Source organism: Salmo salar, chromosome 20 (assembly GCF_965601325.2).
Source record: "Salmo salar chromosome 20, fSalSal1, whole genome shotgun sequence".
In the NCBI taxonomy this organism is placed as follows: domain Eukaryota; kingdom Metazoa; phylum Chordata; class Actinopteri; order Salmoniformes; family Salmonidae; genus Salmo; species Salmo salar.
The window spans coordinates 16,064,627-16,085,388 of record NC_138310.1 but is presented as its reverse complement, the minus strand read 5'-3'; the positions used below and the strand labels follow the sequence as shown (position 1 = coordinate 16,085,388).

The following is a 20,762-nucleotide window of genomic DNA, read 5'->3' as shown; positions in this document are numbered from 1 at the left end:
CTTTGGCTAGCAATCTTTTATGTTAGCTCATGATTGGAATGTAGACCTAGTCATTCTAGTGGGCCTCCCTTCAGAGAACATCAAGAAAGCCGCAAATTTAGGAGTTGAGAAATAAACGTACTATCACTAGAATGCTGGGATACCCCTCTTTTTAAATGTAGCCATTAAAATATGTTTTCCCCCGCGATTGTAGCAAGAAACAAGCCTAATATTTATTAATTATTAGAGACCCAAAGACAGTTAGACTTGGCTTTCCTTTCACGCCTCCCCTGAAACTCTCTGGCTCCTCCCTGGGGAGGCGCACCTCACACTTTCCAAACCTCTGTTCTAATACAATGTGCTTCTACTTACCTCTGGTTGATTCTCAATAAATAAGCTTCACTCTGAGATGTGTGCTTGTCTTCATTGTGAAATGTTCCCACTTTTAAATTGCACTGTAGTAAACTTGAAAGCATTTGGTATGTACATGGTAATAGGGAACAGCTTAATTTCATGACCTTCTTACACCGTACCTACGCTGTAAGAGTGAAAGTGATATCATGTAAAAAAAAAAAGGGTAAGATCACAGACAGATTTGCTGTCATCTTTGTGGGATCTACCTAGAAACAGACACCACTTTATTTTACAGCCCTGTTACAACATACAGTGCCTTCAGAAAGTATTCATACGCCTTGACTTATTCCACATTTGTTGTGTTACAGCTGAATTCAAAATGGATTTAATAGATTTTTTTCCTCAACCATCTACCCACAATTCCCCATATGTTTTTAGACATTTTTGCCAATTTATTCGAGAATGAAATACAGAAATATCTAATTTACATAAGTATTCACACCCCTGAGTTAATACATGTTAGAATCACCTTTGGCAGCGATTACAGCAGTGAGTATTTTTGGATATTCTCTAAGAGCTTTGCACACCTTGATTGTCTAATCAATTAAAAACATTTTTTTTAATCTTCAAGCTCTGTCAAGTTGGTTGTTGATCATTGTCTTACCATAGATCTTCAAGCTGATGTAAGTCAAAATTGTAACAAGGCCACTCGGGAACACTCAATGTCATCTTGGTAAGCAACTCCAGTGTATATTTGGCCTTGTGTTTTACGTTATTGTCCTGCTGAAAGGTGAATTTGTGTCTCTTAGAAAGCAGACTGAACCAGGGTTTCCTGTAGGATTTTGCCTGTTTAGACCTATTCCATCTATTTTTATCCTAATAAACGCCCTATTCCTTGCAGATGACAAGCATACCCATAACATGATGCAGCCACCACCATGCTTGAAAATATGAAGAGTATAATGTGATGTGTTGTGTTGGGTTTGCCCCAAACATAAATCTTTGTATTCAGGACGCAAAGTTAATTTCTTTGCCACATTTCTTCCAGTTTTACTTTAGTTTCTTATTGCAAACAAGATGCATGTTTTGGAACATTTTTATTCCTTCTTTTCAATCTGTCATTTAGGTTAGTATTGTGGAGTAACTGCAATGTTGTTGATTCATCCTCAGTTTTCTCCTATCACAGCCATTTGACTCTGTAACTATTTTAAAGACCAGCGGGCTCATGGTGAAATCCCTGAGCAGTTTCATTCCTGTCTGGCAAATGAGGTAGGAAGGACATATGTATTTTTGTAGTGACTGGGTATATTGATACCCCATCCAGTGTAATTAATAACTTTATCATGCTCAAAGGGATATTCAATGTCTGCTTTTTTTACTCATCTACTATTAGGTGCCCTTCTTTGCAAGGCATTGGAAAGCATCCTTGATCTTTGTTGTTTAATCTGTGTTTTAAATTCACAGCTCGACTGAGGGACTTTACATGTGCGGAGTGTGGAGTAAAGAGATGAGGTAGTCATTCAAAAATTACGTTAAACACTATTATTGCACACAGAGTGAGTCCAGGCAATGTATTATGTGACTTATTAAGCAGATTTTTACTCTTGAAGTTATTTAAGGTTTCCATAAAAAAAGAGGTTGAATCAAGACATTGCAGCTTTTCATTTTTTTATATTTGTAAACATTTTGAAAAAGACAATACCACTTTGACATGGTGGGGTATTGTGTGTAGGCCAGTGACACAACATCTCCAGTTTAAATTCAGGCTGTAACACAACAAAATGTGGGAAAAGTCACAGGGTGTGAATACTTTGTGAAGGTACTGTACATACCTAGTAACTACAGAACAATGACGTATTACATTATGTCTACATTTGACTAAATCATTTGTCGACCTGCAAGTATGTGGTATTTACATGGTATTAGCAACGGCTTCATTTTAAAGCCCTTATTTTGTACCTACCCTGTAAGTGTGAAGGTGGTCCCATGAAACAATAGGGTAAGATCACAGACATATTTGCTGTTGTCTTCATGAGATGGAGTCATCCAAAGTGGTGGTATTTCACAAGTAACTACGTTGTATCTACCTGGAAACAGACAACTTTGTTTTACAGCCCTTTAGGTACAAACATAAATGGTAACTAAAGGAAAAGTAAATAAAAACCACTTGAGAAAATACCAATGTCAGGATGATTGACTTGAATCTATTCATGTGGTAAGTATTTGGTAGTAAATAAAATATCTGCAGATGTTGTTACTAGGTATTTACATAATAAGTTGTACTTACTTATAACATCCTCAATACATACTTTTGGGCTAAAGGGGACTACTGTATAATTACATTTAGTTACATTTATTATTCACTAATTAAGCATGTAGTACTTACTTACTTGATTTCAGGTAATTACATGTGGGACTAAATTGTTAACATGTATTTACTTTTTGTTACTTGTTATTTACCTAATTATTACCTAGTAAATACCGTGCTGTAAAATGAAGGGTTACCAGGCACTCATTATGCAATCCAGGGGAATACACCAAATTGTAACCAAATAATAACCATGTTGTAACCCAGACTCACCTCCATCCCCAGCAGTTTCAGGGCTTTGGGCTGGAAAGGTAACAAAAACATGGTTATTGAGAAATCAACACCGTCAAGGGGAATTCATCACATAAAAAAATATGCACACACTTAAAGGGACACAGACAGACCCACTTCCACACACTCACAAGGCCAAGTGTTCAAATACAGAGAGAAATGCCATCTTGGTCTCAGAGCATTTCCTATTATTCTGTCCTTAAAAGTCAAATACTCTATGTAGGATGATATGTTATGTTGTGTTTGGCATGTATAAATTTGTGGATCTCCATCATTCATTTTGTATGATATGTTATGAATTACAAATTGTATGATATGTTAAGAATTGCAATTTGTACAATATGCTACGGATTGGAATTTGTATGTCTTTTGAATTTGCAAAACGTACAATATGCTACTATTTTGCAAAACATATGATATGTTACAAATTCCAATTTGTTGTTGCTAACGTTAGCTAGGGGTTGCTAGGTGGCTAATGCTAACTTTAGCTAGCCGGGTAACATTAGCTAGGATAAGGGTTAGGGGTCAAGGTTAGGATTATGGTTGGGGGAAGGATTAGCTAAAAGGGTTCAGGTTAGGGTTAGGGGAAGGGTTAGCTAACATGCTAAGTAGTTGCTAATTAGTAAAAATGCTAAAGTTGTCTGTAATGAGATTTGAACAAGCGACCTTGGGGTTACTAGATGGTCGCATTATATACCCACCCATCCTCCTTGACCAACAACACTTCTTTAATTTTTGCCTTAAGTAACCTTCTATCTTATGTAACAATACCAAACGTAACATATCATACTCATTTGAGTGTCCCGGATTTACTTTTAGTATGTTACCTCTTTGAGACCAGTCTGGAAATGCATACAGTGCATTCGGAAAGTATTCAGACCCCCTCCCTTTTTCTATATTTTGTTGTTATAGCCTTATTCTAAAATTGATTAAATACATCTAAACACGGGCACACTCATAGATATCATCCTAACCAACCTGCCCTCCAAATACACCTCTGCTGTCTTCAACCAGGATCTCAGCGATCACTGCCTCATTGCCTGCGTCTGTAATGGGTCTGCGGTCAAACGACCACCCCTCATCACTGTCAAACGCTCCCAAAAACACTTCAGCGAGCAGGCCTTTCTAATCGACCTGGCCCGGGTAGCCTGGAAGGATATTGACCTCATTCCGTCAGTAGAGGATGCCTGGTTATTCTTTAAAAGTGCTTTCCTCACCATCTTAACCTGTTAGGGCTTGGGGGCAGTATTGACACGGCCGGATAAAAAACGTACCCGATTTAATCTGGTTACTACTCCTGCCCAGTAACTAGAATATGCATATAATTATTGGCTTTGGATAGAAAACACCCTAAAGTTTCTAAAACTGTTTGAATGGTGTCTGTGAGTATAACAGAACTCATATGGCAGGCAAAAACCTGAGAAGATTCCAAACAGGAAGCGCCCTCTCTGACAAGTTGTTGTTCATCTTGGCTCTTTTTATTGAAGACTGAGGATCTTTGCCGTAACGTGACACTTCCTACGGCTCCCATAGGCTCTCAGAACCCGGGAAAAAGCTGAATGATATCGAGGCAGCCTCTGGCTGAACACACATTATCGCGTTTGGATAGTGGCTGGTCAGAGTACTCTGAGACTCACGCTCGTGCACGAGGACACGAGATGTATTTATTTTCTCTCTCTTTGTACGTATACAGGCTTTCCCGGTCTGAATATTATCGCTTTTTTACGAGAAAAATGGTATAAAAATTGATTTTAAACAGCGGTTGACATGCTTCGAAGTACGGTAATGGAATATTTAGATATTTTTTGTCACGAAATGCGCCATGCTCGTCACCCTTATTTACCCTTTCGGATAGTGTCTTGAACGCACGAACAAAACGCCGATATTTGGATATAACTATGGATTATTTGGGATCAAACCAACATTTGTTATTGAAGTAGAAGTCCTGGGAGTGCATTCTGACGAAGAACAGCAAAGGTAATAACATTTTTCTTATAGTAAATCTGACTTTGGTGAGTGCTAAACTTGCTGGGTGTCTAAATAGCTAGCCCTGTGATGCCGGGCTATCTACTGAGAATATTGCAAAATGTGCTTTCACCGAAAAGCTATTTTAAAATCGGACATATCGAGTGCATAGAGGAGTTCTGTATCTATAATTCTTAAAATAATTGTTATGCTTTTTGTGAACGTTTATCGTGAGTAATTTAGTAAATTCACCGGCAGTGTTCGGTGGGAATGCTAGTCACATGCTAGTCACATGCTAATGTAAAAAGCTGGTTTTTGATATAAATATGAACTTGATTGAACAAAACATGCATGTATTGTATAACATAATGTCCTAGGTGTGTCATCTGATGAAGATCGTCAAAGGTTAGTGCTGCATTTAGCTGTGGTTTGGGTTTATGTGACATTATATGCTAGCTTGAAAAATGGGTGTCTGATTATTTCTGGCTGGGTACTCTGCTGACATAATCTAATGTTTTGCTTTCGTTGTAAAGCCTTTTTGAAATCGGACAGTGTGGTTAGATTAACGAGAGTCTTGTCTTTAAAATGGTGTAAAATAGTCATATGTTTGAAAAATTGAAGTTTTTGCATTTTTGAGGTATTTGAATATCGCGCCACGGGATTACACTGGCTGTTGATTAGGTGGGACGCAAGCGTTCCACCTAGCCCATAGAAGTTAAATAAGCATACCCCATTCAACATTTTTTGAACCAGGAACAGATATAGCCCTTGGTTCACTCCAGACCTGACTGCCCTTGACCAACACAAAAACATCCTACATTAGCATCGAATAGCCCCCGCGATATGCAACTTTTCAGGGAAGTAAGGAACCAATATACACAGTCAGTTAGGAAAGCAAAGGCTAGCTTTTCCAAACAGAAATTTTCATCCTGTAGCACAAACTCCAAAAAGTTCTGGGACACTGTAAAGTCCATGGAGAATAAGAGCACCTCCTCCCAGCTGCCCATTGCACTGAGGCTAGGAAACACTTTCACCACCGATAAATCCACAATAATTGAGAATTTCAATTAGCATTTTTCTACGGCTGGCCATGCTTTCCAGCTGGCTACCCCTACCTCGGTCAACAGACCTGGACCCCCCACAACAACTTGCCCAAGCCTTCCCCATTTCTCCTTCACCCAAATCTAGATAGCTGATGTTCTGAAAGAGCTGCAAAATCTGGACCCCTACAAATCAGCTGGGCTAGACAATCTGGACCCACTCTTTCTAAAATTATCTGCAGAAATTGTTGCAACCCCTATTACTAGCCTGTTCAACCTCTCTTTCGTATCTTCTGACATCCCCAAAGATTGGAAAGCTGCCGTGGTCATCCCCCTCTTCAAAGGGGGAGACTCTCTATACCCAAACTGCTACAGACCTATATCTATCCTACCCTGCCTTTCTTCGGTCTTCGAAAGCCAAGTTAACAAACAGATCACCGACCATTTCGAATCCCACCATACCTTCTCCGGTATGCAATCTGGTTTCCGAGCTGGTCATGGGTGCACCTCAGCCACGCTCAAGGTCCTAAACGATATCATAACTGCCATCGATAAGAGACAATACTGTGCAGCTGTATTCATCGACCTGGCCAAGGCTTTCGACTCTGTCAATCACCACATTCTTATCGGCAGACTCAACAGCCTTGGTTTCTCAAATGACTACCACGCCTGGTTCACCAACTACTTCTCAGACAGAGTTCAGTGTGTCAGATCAGATTGTCTTAAAGGACCCATTAAAGGGCTATGCCAGTTCTGGACTTACCAGATTTACACATCTAGTTTTTCTGGATCTATTTCAAGTAATGCAAGGGGAAGAAATGGCACAGCAGCCATTTTGGGAGGGGGTGTGGATGACCACACACCATAGCAGTCATCTCTACTTGCACACTCATCTTCTGCACATCTATCACTCCAGTGTTTATTTTCTATATTGTAATTATTTCGCCACTATGGCCTATTTAATGCCTTACCTCCCTTATCCTACCTCATTTGCACACACTGTATATAGACTTTTCCTATTGTATTATTGACTGTATATTTGTTTATTCCATGTGTAACTCTGTGTTGTTGTTTTTGTCACACTGCTTTGCTTTATCTTGGTCAGGTCGCAGTTGTAAATGAGAACTTGTTCTCAGCTAGCCTACCTGGTTAAATAAAGTTGAAATTAAAAATTAAAAACAATACTCCATAATGACAAAGCAAAAACAGGTTTTTAGAATTTTTTCTCTGTCGAGGCACAGATCTGTTGTCATGACTTCCGCCGAAGTTGGTCCCTCTCCTTGTTTGGGCGGTGTTCGGCGGTCGACGTCACCGGCCTTCTAGCCTTCGCCGATCCACTTTTCAATTTCCATTTGTTTTGTCTTTGTTTTTCACACCTGTTTTCAATCCCCCAATTACTTGTTTATTATTTAACCCTCTGTTCCCCGATGGTTTTTGTGAGTAATTGTTTGTATGTATACGGTCCGTTATTGTGGGCTAGTTTATTGTGTTGTATTTTATTGATTCCTTGAGTAAATTACGTTCCTTACTCATATCTGCTGTCCTGCGCCTGACTCCTCCACACCAGCTACACACAGGCCGATTACATCTGTGGAAGGGTACCAAAGAAAATTCTGCAGCATTGAAGGTCCCCAGGAACACTATGGCCTCCATCATTCTTAATAAGTTAGGAACCACCAAGACTCTTCCTAGAGCTGGCCGAATGGCCAAACTGAGCAATCAGGGGAGAAGGGCCTTGGTCAGGGAGGTGACCAAGAACCCGATGGCCACTCTGAAAGAGCTCCAGAGTTTTGCTCTGGAGTTGGGAAAACCTTCCAGAAGGACAACCATCTCTGCAGCACTCCACCAATCAGGCCTTTATGGTAGAGTGGCCAGACGGAAGCCACTCCTCAGTAAAAGGCACATGATAGCCTGCGTGGAGTTTGCCAAAAGGCACCTAAATGACTTTTAAACCATGAGAAACAAGATTCTCTGGTCTGATGAAGCCAAGATTGAACTTGATAGCCTGAATGCCAAACATCACATCTGGCACCATCTTTAAGGTGAAGCTAGCTACATAGTTGTCTTTGTATCAAAGATAAAGGTAAACACAGCCATTGCTAGCTAGCCAACTCTACCAGCTAGCAGTACTGTATCATTTTTAGTCAATAAGATTTTTGCAACGTAAGATTAACTTTCTGAACTTTCGAGATGTGTAGTCCACTTGTGTAGCTAGCAGGACTGACTTTGTGCTAGCTAGCCAACGTTTAATTACTTCTGCGTTATGAAAGGAACTAGACACGGACACGAATGATCCATTGGTAGTTTGTTGTAACCAAGTATTGGTGCTAACCGTGTGTTATTGGATGCTAGCTTGCTAATTAGCTACGGCGTCATAGGATACGGTGCACTGGGTGGGTTTCACGGAAGAATACTGTACCAAGTTATCTAGCTGAATAAACTAAGTTTGAGCCTATTCCTGGAAACATTGAACCACTGTAGTTTACATCAATTATAATTTCTAAAGTGGAAGTTGGAAAAGTTATCCTCTTGACGGTCGCCTCGGATAGGGGTCGCTACAGCGATTTTTGAAAAAAATGTGTGCCCATTTTAAACGGCCTCCTACTCAAACTCAGAAGCTAGGATATGCATATAATTAATACTTGTGGATAGAAAACACCCTAAAGTTTCTAAAACTGTTTGAATGGTGTCTGTGAGTATAACATAACTCATATGGCAGTCAAAACCCCGAGACAGATCGTAACAGGATGTGGAATTCTGAATTGCGGACTCAACTTCATCATTTTGCCTATAAATCACACCGTGAGCTATGGTTCATTGAGCACTTCCTATTGCTTCCACTAGATGTCCCCAGTCTTTACAAAGTGGTTTGAGCCTTCTACTGAGAAAACTGACAGAACGAGAGTCTGTGGAATGTGGTCACATGGAGAGGGCCATCACCATTATGACGCCGGCGCCCCTGGCTACCCTCCCCTTTCGAAACGTTTTGAAAGACAATGCAATCGTCCCCCTTGAATGTTATTGGAGCTCTGGTTGAAAAAGGCCCTAAAGATTTATGTTATACAACGTTTGACATGTTTGAACGAACTTAACCTGTTAGGGCTAGGGGGCAGTATTGACACGGCCGGATAAAAAACGTACCCGATTTAATCTGGTTACTACTCCTGCCCAGTAACTAGAATATGCATATAATTATTGGCTTTGGATAGAAAACACCCTAAAGTTTCTAAAATTGTTTGAATGGTGTCTGTGAGTATAACCTGTTAGGGCTAGGGGGCAGTATTGACACGGCTGGATAAAAAAACGTACCCAATTTAATCTGGTTACTACTCCTGCCCAGTAACTAGAATATGCATATAATTATTGGCTTTGGATAGAAAACACTCCAAAGTTTCTAAAACTGTTTGAATGGTGTCTGTGAGTATAACAGAACTCAAATGGCAGGTCAAAACCTGAGAAGATTCTGTACAGGAAGTACCCTGTCTGACCATTTCTTGGCCTTCTTTGTAATCTCTATCCAAAACAAAGGATCTCTGCTGTTACGGGACACTTCCTACGGCTCCAATGGGCTCTCAGAAGGCGGCAAAAAGCTGAATCGTGGCTTTGCAGGCCCTGGCTGAAAAAAAGTAGCACGTTTGGATAGTGGCTGGTTACAGTACTGTGAGACCCAGGCGCGTGCCCGAGTCGACCGAATGCTTTGTTTTCTTTCCTCTGTTTACCTAAACGCAGATTCCCGGTCGGAATATTATCGCTTTTTTACGAGAAAAATTGCATAAAAATGGATTTTAAACAGCGGTTGACATGCTTCGAAGTACGGTAATGGAATATTTAGAATTTTTTTGTCACGAATTGCGCCATGCTCGTGACCCTTATTTACACTTCGGATAGTGTCTTGGAACGCACGAACAAAACGCCACTATTTGGATATAACGATGGATTATTTTGGACCAAACCAACATTTGTTATTGAAGTAGCAGTCCTGGGAGTGCATTCTGACGAAGACAACAAAGGTAATCAAACTTTTGTAATAGTATATCGGAGTTTGGTCAGGGCTAAACTTGGTCGGTGTCTAAATGGCTAGCCGTGATGGCTGGGCTATCTACTGAGAATATTGCAAAATGTGCTTTCACCGAAAAGCTATTTTAAAATCGGACACCTCGATTGCACAAAGGAGTGCTGTATCTATAATTCTTAAAATAATTGTTATGTTTTTTGTGAACATTTATCATGAGTAATTTAGTAAATTCACCGGAGGTTTGCGGGGGGTATGCTAGTTCTGGGTATGCTAGTTGCGGGGGGTATGCTAGCTTGAAAAATGGGTGTCTGGTTATTTCTTGCTGGGTACTCTGCTGACATAATCTAATGTTTTGCTTTCGTTGTAAAGCCTTTTTGAAATCGGACAGTGTGGTTAGATTAACGAGAGTCTTGTCTTTAAAATGGTGTAAAATAGTCATATGTTTGAAAAATTGAAGTTTTTGCATTTTTGAGGTTTTCTAATAACGCGCCACGGGATTACACTGGCTGTTACGTAGGTGGGACGATTTGGTGCCACCTACCCTAGAGAGGTTACATTTTTTAAAAAAAAGCATTTTGTTGAGAGAGAAGTCCTGCGGCCAACGGTACTTTTGGAGCAGCCTTCAGAACGCGCTAACAACAACAAGCTATTGGGACATAAAGGATGAACTTTTTCGAACGAAAATACATTTGTTGTGGACCTGGGATTCCTGGAAGTGCCTTCTGATGAAGATAATCAAAGGTAAGGGATTATTGACAATAGTATACAAGACTAGATTTGATATGCGATTGTTCCAACATGGCGCTGACCTGTATTGCTAGCCTATTTTTTCTGAGTATCGCATCCCCTTTAATCGCAAAGTGTGATTACCCAGTAAAGTTATTTTTAAATCTGGCATTGCAGGTGCTTTCAAGAGATGCTAATCTATAAATCTTAGAATGACAATATTACATTTTAAAAATGTTTTCGAATAGTCATTTAGTAAATTGTAGCCCTGTTTCACCGGACGCATTTGAGGGAAAATAGTTAGTCAACGTCACGCGCCGATGTAAAATGCTGTTTTTATATATAAATATGAACTTTATCGAACAAAAGAATGCATGTATTGTGTAACATGATGTCCTAGGAGTGTCATCTGATGAAGATTGTCAAAGGTTAGTGCTGCATTTAGCTGTTTTTTGGTTATTTGTGATGCATGTGGTTGGTCGGAAAATGGCTATGTGGCTACTTTTACGATATACTCCTCTAACATAATCTAATGTTTTGCTTTTGCTGTAAAGCCTTTTTGAAATCGGACAACGTGGTTCGATTGAGGAGAGGTGTATCTATAAAACGATATAAAATAGTCCTATATTTGAACAAAAAAAAAAAATGAAATTTTGTTATGCAAATGGCGATAGGATTTTTCACTGGATGCGGGACGGAGCCCGGCCAGAGGTTAAATTTGAGTGTTTCAGTGAATGGTTAGTGAGGGAGGCCCTGCTCTCTCGCTTCCCCAGTTGTTTAGTTCATTTTCATTCCAATCTCCTTTGCATTAGCGAAGCCTCTCCTGTAGCCTGTCAACTATGTGTCTGTCTATCCCTGTTCTCTCCTCTCTGCACAGGCCACACAAACGCTTCACACTGCGTGGCCGCTGCCACTCTAACGTGGTGGTCCGAGCGCGCACGACCCACGTGGAGTTCCAGGTCTCCGGCAGCCTCTGGAACTGCTGGTCTGTGGCCAAAAAGGCAGAGTTAATCTCAGCCTATGCTACCCTCCAGTCCCTCAACTTCTTGGCGCTGACGGATTACCACAGAAAACACTGCTACTCCTACTGCTCTCTCCTCATCTGACCACGTGTTCTCGCATACCCCGAGAGCATCTGGTCAGCGGGGTGGTGGCACTGGAATCCTTATCTCTTCCAAGTGGACATTCTCTCTTTCTCCCCTGACCCATCTGTCTATCTCCTCCTTTGAATTCCATGCTGTCACAGTCACTTTGAATTCCATGCTGTCACAGCCCATTCAAGCTTAACATCCTTATAATTTATTGCCCTCCAGGTTCCTTTGGAGAGTTCATCAATGAGCTTGACGCCTTGATAAGTTCCTTTCCTGAGGATGGCTCACCCCTCACAGTTCTGGGCGACTTTAACCTCCCTACGTCTACCTTTGACTCATTTCTCTCTGCCTCCTTCTTTCCACTCCTCTCCTCTTTTGACCTCACCCTCTCACCGTCCCCCCCTACTCACAAGGCAGGCAATACGCTTGACCTCATCTTTACTAGATGCTGTTCTAATTATCTCACTGCAACTCCCCTCCAAGTCTCCGACCTTGTATCCTTTTCCCTCGCGCTCTCCTCCAACACTACTCACTCTGCCCCTACTCAGATGGTATTGTGCCGTCGCAACCGTCGCTCTCTCTCTCCTGCTACTCTCTCCTCTTCCATCCTATCATCTCTTCCCTCTGCTCAATCCTTCTCCAACCAATCTCCTGATTCTGCTTCCTCAACCCTCCTCTCCTCCCTTTCTGCATCCTTTGACTCTCTATGTCCCCTATCCTCCCGGACGGCTCGGTCCTCCCCTCCTGCTCCGTGGCTTGACGACTCATTGCGAGCTCACAGAACAGGGCTCCGGGCAGCCGAGCGGAAATGGAGGAAAACTAGCCTCCCTGCGGACCTGGCATCTTTTCACTCTCTCCTCTCTACATTTTCTTCCTCTGTTTCTGCTGCTAAAGCCACTTTCTACCACTCTAAATTCCAAGCATCTGCCTCTAACCATAGGAAGCTCTTTGCCACCTTCTCCTCCCTCCTGAATCCTCCTCCCCCTCCCCCCCCTCCCTCTCTGCGGATGACTTCGTCAACCATTTTGAAAAGAAGGTTGACGACATCCGATCCTCGTTAAGTCAAACGACACCACTGGTCCTGCTCACATTGCCCTACCCTATGCTTTGACCTCTTTCTCCCCTCTCTCTCCAGATGAAATCTTGCGACTTGTGACGGCCGGCCGCCCAACAACCTGCCCGCTTGACCCTATCCCCTCCTCTCTTCTCCAGACCATTTCCGGAGACCTTCTCCCCTACCTCACCTCACTCATCAATTCATCCTTGATCGCTGGCTACGTCCCTTCCGTCTTCTAGAGAGCGAGAGTTGCACCCCTTCTCAAAAAACCTACACTCGATCCCTCCGATATCAACAACTACAGACCAGTATCCCTTCTTTCTTTTCTCTCCAAAACTATTGAGCGTGCCGTCCTTGGCCAGCTCTCTTGCTATCTCTCTCAGAATGACCTTCTTGATCCAAATCAGTCAGGTTTCAAGACTGGTCATTCAACTGAGGCTGCTCTTCTCTGTGTCACAGAAGCTCTCCGCACTGCTAAAGCCAACTCTCTCTCCTCTGCTCTCATCCTTCTAGACCTATCTGCTGCCTTTGATACTGTGAACCATCAGATCCTCCTCTCCACCCTCTCCGAGTTGGGCATCTCCGGCGCGGCTCACTCTTGGATTGCGTCATACCTGACAGGTCGCTCCTACCAGGTGGCGTGGCGAGAATCCGTCTCCGCACCACGTGCTCTCACCACTGGCGTCACCCAGGGCTAAGTTCTAGGCCCTCTTCTATTCTCGCTATACACCAAGTCACTTGGCTCTGTCATATCCTCACATGGTCTCTCCTATCATTGCTACGCAGACGACACACAATTAATCTTCTCCTTTCCCCCTTCTGATAACCAGGTGGCGAATCGCATCTCTGCATGTCTGGCAGACATACATCAGTGTGGATGATGGATCACCACCTCAAGCTGAACCTCGGCAAGACGGAGCTGCTCTTCCTCCCGGGAAAGGACTGCCCGTTCCATGATCTCGCCATCACGGTTGACAACTCCATTGTGTCCTCCTCCCAGAGTGCTAAGAGCCTTGGCGTGACCCTGGACAACACCCTGTCGTTCTCCGCTAACATCAAGGCAGTGACCCGATCCTGTAGGTTCATGCTCTACAACATTCGCAGAGTACGACCCTGCCTTACACAGGAATCGGTGCAGGTCCTAATCCAGGCACTTGTCATCTCCCGTCTGGATTACTGCAACTCGCTGCTGGCGGGGCTCCCTGCCTGTGCCATTAAACCGCTACAACTCATCCAGAACGCCGCAGCCCGTCTGGTGTTCAAACTTCCCAAGTTCTCTCACGTCACCCCGCTCCTCCGCACACTCCACTGGCTTCCAGTTGAAGCTTGCATCTGCTACAAGACCATGGTGCTTGCCTACGGAGCTGTGAGGGGAACGGCACCTCCGTACCTTCAGGCTCTGATCAGTCCCTACACCCAAAGAATGGCACTGCGTTCATCCACGTCTGGCCTGCTCGCCTCCCTACCTCTGCGAAAGCACAGTTCCCGCTCAGCCAAGTCAAAACGGTTTGCTGCTCTGGCACCCCAATGGTGGAACAAGCTCCCTCATGACGCAGGACAGCGGCGTCAATCACCACCTTCCGGAGACACCTGAAACCCCTCCTCTTTAAGGAATACCTGGGATTGAATAAAGTAATCCTTCTAACCCCTCCCCCCAAAAAAGATATAAATGTACTATTGTAAAGTAGTTGTTCCACTGGATATCATAAGGTGAATGCACCAATTTGTAAGTCGCTCTGGATAAGAGCGTCTGCTAAATTACGTAAATGTAAAAAATGTAAATGTGAAGCATGGTGAGCATGGTGGTGGCAGCATCATGCTGTGGGAATGTTTTTCAGCGGCAGGGACTGCGAGACTAGTCAGGATTGAGGGAAAGATGAACAGAGCAAAGTACAGAGAGATCCTTGATGAAAACCTGCTCCAGAGCGCTAAGGACCTCAGACTGGGGCGAAGGTTCACCTTCCAACAGGACAACGAGCCAAAGCACACAGCCAAGACAATACAGGAGTGGCTTTGGGACAAGTCTCTGAATGTCCTTGAATGGCCCAGCCGGAGCCCAGACTTGAACACGATCAAACTTCTCTGGAGAGACCTGAAAATAGCTGTGCAGCGACGCTCCCCATCCAACCAGACAGAGCTTGAGATGATTTGCAGAGAAGAATGGGAGAAACTCCCCAAATACAGGCGTGCCAAGTTTGTAGAATCATACTTAAGACTCAAGGCTGTAAACACTGCCAAAGATGCTTCAACAAAGTAAAGCGTCTGAATACTTATATTTAAGTTTTTTATTTGTAATAAATTTGCAAACATTTATAAAAACCTGTTTTTGCTTTTTCATTATGGGGTAATGTGTGTAGGTTGGATTAAAACAATGTAATACATTTTAGAATAAGGCTGTAACGTAACAAAATGTGGAAAATGGCAAGGGGTCTGTATAATTTCTGAATGCACTGTATGTTCCAACACAACTATCCTGTTCCAGATCAACAGTAACCTGTTCTAGACCAGACAGTATCCTGTTCTAGACCAACAGTAACCTGTTCGAGACCAGACAGTAACCTGTTCGAGACCAAACAGTAACCTGTTCTAGACCAACAGTAACCTGTTCGAGACCAGACAGTAACCTGTTCTAGACCAACAGTAACCTGTTCTAGAACAACAGAAACCTGTTCTAGACCAGACAGTAACCTGTTCGAGACCAACAGTAACCTGTTCTAGAACAACAGTAACCTGTTCGAGATCAGACAGTAACCTGTTCTAGACCAACAGTAACCTGTTCTAGACCAACAGTAACCTGTTCTAGACCAACAGTAACCTGTTCTAGACCAGACAGTAACCTGTTCTAGACCAGACAGTAACCTGTTGTAGACCAACAGTAACCTGTTCGAGACCAGACAGTAACCTGTTCGAGACCAGACAGTAACCTGTTCGAGACCAGACAGTAACCTGTTCGAGACCAGACAGTAACCTGTTCGAGACCAGACAGTAACCTGTTCTAGAACAACAGTAACCGGTTCTAGATCAACAGCAACCTGTTATAGATCAACAGTAACCTGTTGTCTTTAGATAGTAACCTGTTACTGTAACCTGATATATTTAATCTCTGTGTATTTGTCTGTGTAAGGGGGTGGCTGGCTAAATGGAGCTCTATGCAGCAGCAGGCATTCAGACGCGTTTTAAAGCAGGCTGTGTACAAATTATGCATTAATGAGCCATCATGTGACCTGCTTCCCCAACTGCTGGTAAAAATAATTCAGGCATCCTGTGGGGATGTTGATATCTGCACCTATTTCAGGATTATTCCTACCACATTGTGTGTTTGTGTGTGTGTGTGTGTTCCTGTATTCACACTGCTTTTTCATCTATGACACTGTCAGTGTTCCCAAATCATTTAAAAATAGATCACAGCTCATTTAGATGTCTACCTCTTTGTCTTGCATCCTTGGTCTCTCTTGTTCTATCCTTCACTATTGCTCTCTTTTCAACCTCATGCACACATGCATACACACTGCATAGTCATTGGCTGATGTTGATGGACTAGACATTGCTCTACACAATAGTCCTAGAATTGCGATTTTCTTTAGTTGACATTTAGTCTGTTCTCAAGGAGCCTTGTCTTGAAGGAGGCCTTGAAACTGAAGAATCTACAACAACAAAAATCTCTATAGACGGTTTAGTTGAGAACGTCACAAAAACTATGTGCACGCATCACTGGGGCAGACATCCCTGTCTTGTGATACTGGATGGCCAGATAGCTAGCAACAAGAAAATGCCATGTGGGAAATCTTAAGTAGCTCGTTTCAATTAGTTTTATCCTGATACCATGTCTGGTTTTTAAGTGTTTTGACTGATGCCACATCTATGCTGATATGGCTCAAATTCACTAGCTAGCTAACTACCAACTGTAACAATGTATTTGAGAGGAAACAAATGCTCATTGTGCAACTTTATTTATGTTTTCAATAAACATTGAAGACGGACTGTAGTTTACATGTGGTGAACAACCAAAGCCAACCCTGTCTGTTTTGCCCCATAGTTGCGCACACCTCAGTTTTGTTGCTTAACAACCAACCCATCTATTTCACAACCGTTGTTCCGAGCAGTATAGTGCAGTGCAGTTTGGCACTGATCTCTGCTTTCTATTGCTAGTTTGTGAGAGTTTGCAGGCAGAGGGAGAAAAGGAGACCGTATCCCTAGTGCAGATTTAGACGTAGAGGGATATGCATATTTATGTATATTCATTTACAGCATCGTCCCTTGATCACACAAAAAAAGGTTACGTAAGTACCAAATTTACATCACTCCAAAAGTAAGGCTCGGGTTGTCTTTCACCGAAAGCATACCTGAGGTGAGTTTACCAGATTACTAATAGTAGGTTTGTATATAGTACCCAAGACCAGTCTGGGAGTTAATTTGACCATGGAAAAAGGAACTACTGTGTAAATACCGTATCATAATGAATGTTCGATTCAACTGATCCCACAGAGACCAGTAGACATGCTGACACATGCACATGCATCATTAGCAGAATAGGAAACTGTAAAGCTGGTCCGCCACTCACTCTTTTGGGTCCAAAGAGGTTATGATACAGAGTTCTAAACCTCTTCCTGGTGTAGTTGCATCGGTAAGCTCCGCCCATCAAGTACTCAATGACCAATCCGATGTCAATGAGACTAATGCGGTAGTCTGGTGGCAGGTTACCCTGGGGACCAAGAGATTGGTCAGACAAAACCGTACACCCCCATGACAGCTGAGCATACGATGGTGAAAGGAAGGGAAAACGCCCCACACAAATCATACACACTTCACTTCACACATCTACACACTTGTTTTGTGTTAATAATAATACTTGATTAGTTGATTCACCTTGAAGTAGATCCAACTGAACCCTGGATATTCTTGCTTAGAAAAAACACACAAGGTCAGTGAGTATACAGCACAAGGCCACGGAGAGATGGGAGACACAGAACCCCTGATAAGATCACTGAGTTTATAATCTAGTTTAAATTAACTTATCTGAGCTTAGTTTAATTTAACTTAGTTCAACAGCACTGAGATAGACATCAGTATACTGTACTCTGAGAGAAGAGGGGTAGAGGAGTAAAGGAAGGAGGAGGAAGAGGGGAAAGAAGAGGGAGACCATGAAAATAGGGGAAGTGTTAAGGAGAAGATAGAAAATTACAAATCTTGAGGAAATTGAAAAATATACAAATCTGATCAATGCTTGCTTAATTTGCCTGATCACTCTGTGCTAATTTGCATTTGTAACGTATGACCAGATCGTATCAGGGGTTCAGTGCTGGAAAAGAAAGACGGACAGACGTCTGAAGATGAGAATAACAGGAGGACAAATGAGAGAGCGTTTTTTGATAGAAATGGACCTTCATCATCCCCTTCAAATAGAAATCAGAGCTCTCTGATCCAGTGGGGGCTGGGGGAGGGAGAAATGGGGAGGATGGGCTGGGACAATGATCATACATCGACAGATGATTTGATACCATCTCATCCACTGCCCCTGGTCACTTTTAGTGGAACGCTCCCTGTATCCCCTTGTCAAAAAGCGCTCCATTTGGTTTCTGTTATCCCAGTAAAGCCTCACAATTATCCAGCCAAAGCTCAGAGGCAACACTGTGGGAGAACCCCAAAGCAGGATGTGCTTGTGTATTTTTTCACACGTTAATATGAAACGTACCACTACAACCTTCTCCTTCCCCTTTGTTGAACGGCCTAAACCTTACTGTGTGAACATACGGTATCCCACATTGGCTTCACAGTATCTATTATGATGTCAGAGTCCTCCCCTGCCATAACCTTCAAACAAACTAACCCTAGTATGAGTGAGCTGACCTCTCCATTTGAGAGAGCCTGTCTGGAATGCCAGATGGGCAGGATTTGAACTTATGGGACGACTTTATTGGTTCCATTTCATCAGACAAGCTCAATCAAACAAAGCTAAAGTAGTTGAAAGAAAACATGTAACATTTGTTTACCAGGTCTGCTTACACTTTCATATGGTTGTCCAAAGTAGTGGCCATCATATTAATTAAGTATGGGCCCCCAAGTCAATCAATTGCAGATAAGAGCAAAGCACACTGTGGGAGCAGATAAAGGAAAAGCACACTACAGGTTCACTCAGAATCTTTAACTCTGCATTTTATAGACAGGTGAGGTTTTGTCCTGGGTGTGTCTTCCTCTCTACTGGATGTGGTCAATCCCTCCTTTCCTTGATCCCTTTCCTTTCCTAGCTCTCTTTATTTTACTCTTTTCCTAGCTCCCTTTTCTTTCTTCCTTTCCTAGCTTCCTTTCCTAACTTCCTTTCCTTCTTGCTTTCCTCTCTACTGGTCATGGTTAATCCCTACCACATATACGTGAACTCCTCCTTTTCTTTCCTAGATTCCTTTCTCTCCTTTTTCATTCTCCCTTTCCTTTCCTCCTTTCCTAGATCCCTTTCTTTTCCTAATTTCCTAGCTTCCTTTCCTTTTCCCCTTCCCTATCTCTCTTTCTTTATTTCCTTTCCTTACTCAGCTTCTGTTCCTCGTTTCCTAGCTTCTGTTTCTTCTCTACCTTCTTTTCCTCACCTCCTGCCCTATCTAGGAAAGGAAGCTAGGAAAGGAGGAAAGGAAGCTAGGAAAGGAGTACAATTAAGGGCATTAGGAAAGGAGGAAAGGAAAGGGAGCAAGGAAGAAAGGAAGCTAGCAAAGGATGAAAAGAAAGGGAGCTAGAAAATGAGGAAAGGAAAGGGAGCGAGGAAAGGAGGAAAGGAATCTAGGAAAGAAAAGGAGTTCACATGTATGTGGTAGGGATTAACCACGGCCAGTAGAAAGAAAAGGAAATGAAGAAGGAAAGGAAGTCAGGAAGAGACGACAGGAAGCTAGGAAAGGAAGAAAGTAAAAGGGTGAGAGGAAAGGAATCTAGGAAATAAAAGGAGGAGTTCCCATGTATGTGACAGGGATTAACCACGGCCAGTATATGGCGACAGTATTGGTTTTAGTGACAGGCTAGTTTTAGTAACAGCTAGTTTTAGTTACAGGCTAATGCTGGGCTGCAGCTGGATGCATCTCGATTAGTATATGTGCTATCTGACATAAGAAAATGCTCTGATACCGCATAATCATTCTGATCAAACCTACAGTGCCCTTCTCCTTTATCTTCAATTGATTGCATTGGGCAATTGTATATGGCAACTAACTGATGAATTGGGGCCATTGTATATGTCAACTAACTGGTTAACCTTTATTTAAAAAATATGTAACAATTACTGTAACACCTCAACTTGCTTTCATGATACTAGGTACGAAAGGCTGTACTCAACTAGTTTTTTATCACAAGTAACTTCAGGTTGTCTCATTCCAGCACCAGGGGCTCCAGGGGTTAGAGTTCAGGGGCAAGTTACACACTAAAGCCAATAACAAGCACCAATAATAATGCCGGAATCCCGATTCTTCACACTTCTACCGAAGTGTGCATTTGCACACTCCTGCTCATGGACTTAACAATGGCGTCCCTTCATCTGATGCTTACACTAACAATTCAATGCCTTTAAATCCATGATGGGCAATTGCACACTTCAAGAGAAGGGTTGGGAATCATGATGTAGCCAATGACAGTCTAAGCTTTCCTCCAGAGAGAGAAAAGGAACAGAATACGTTTGGGCCACCCTGGTGAAAGCAATGCATCCTACTACTGCACACCAATACCATACATTCACTAGTACCATACCTTCACACAGCAGGACAAGAGGAAGAGAGGAAAACACAGATATTTGGTTAAAAAAAACTATGATTAAATATTTGTGTTTTAAATTAACTTAACTAAATATTTAATATATATATTCCAATATCAGTTTATTGGACAGAATATGTTTGGGCCTACCTGGTGAAAGCAATGCATCCTACTACTGCACACCAAAAACCCAACACACTACCATACCTTCACA

At 42.5% G+C, this 20,762-nt stretch overlaps 1 protein-coding gene across 2 annotated transcripts in view; it reads right to left on the bottom strand.

Annotated features, from left to right (window-relative positions):
- trpm3 (transient receptor potential cation channel, subfamily M, member 3) overlaps positions 1-20,762 on the bottom strand; it is a 254,242-nt gene that overhangs the window by 57,088 nt on the left and 176,392 nt on the right. For both annotated transcript variants that reach the window (XM_045703003.2, XM_014160648.3), the window contains exons 13-14: positions 17,388-17,528; positions 2,915-2,944 (exon numbers count right to left, since the gene is read on the bottom strand). In XM_045703003.2, coding sequence (XP_045558959.2) covers positions 2,915-2,944; positions 17,388-17,528 — 171 coding nt within the window. The remainder of the gene's footprint in view (positions 1-2,914; positions 2,945-17,387; positions 17,529-20,762) is intronic.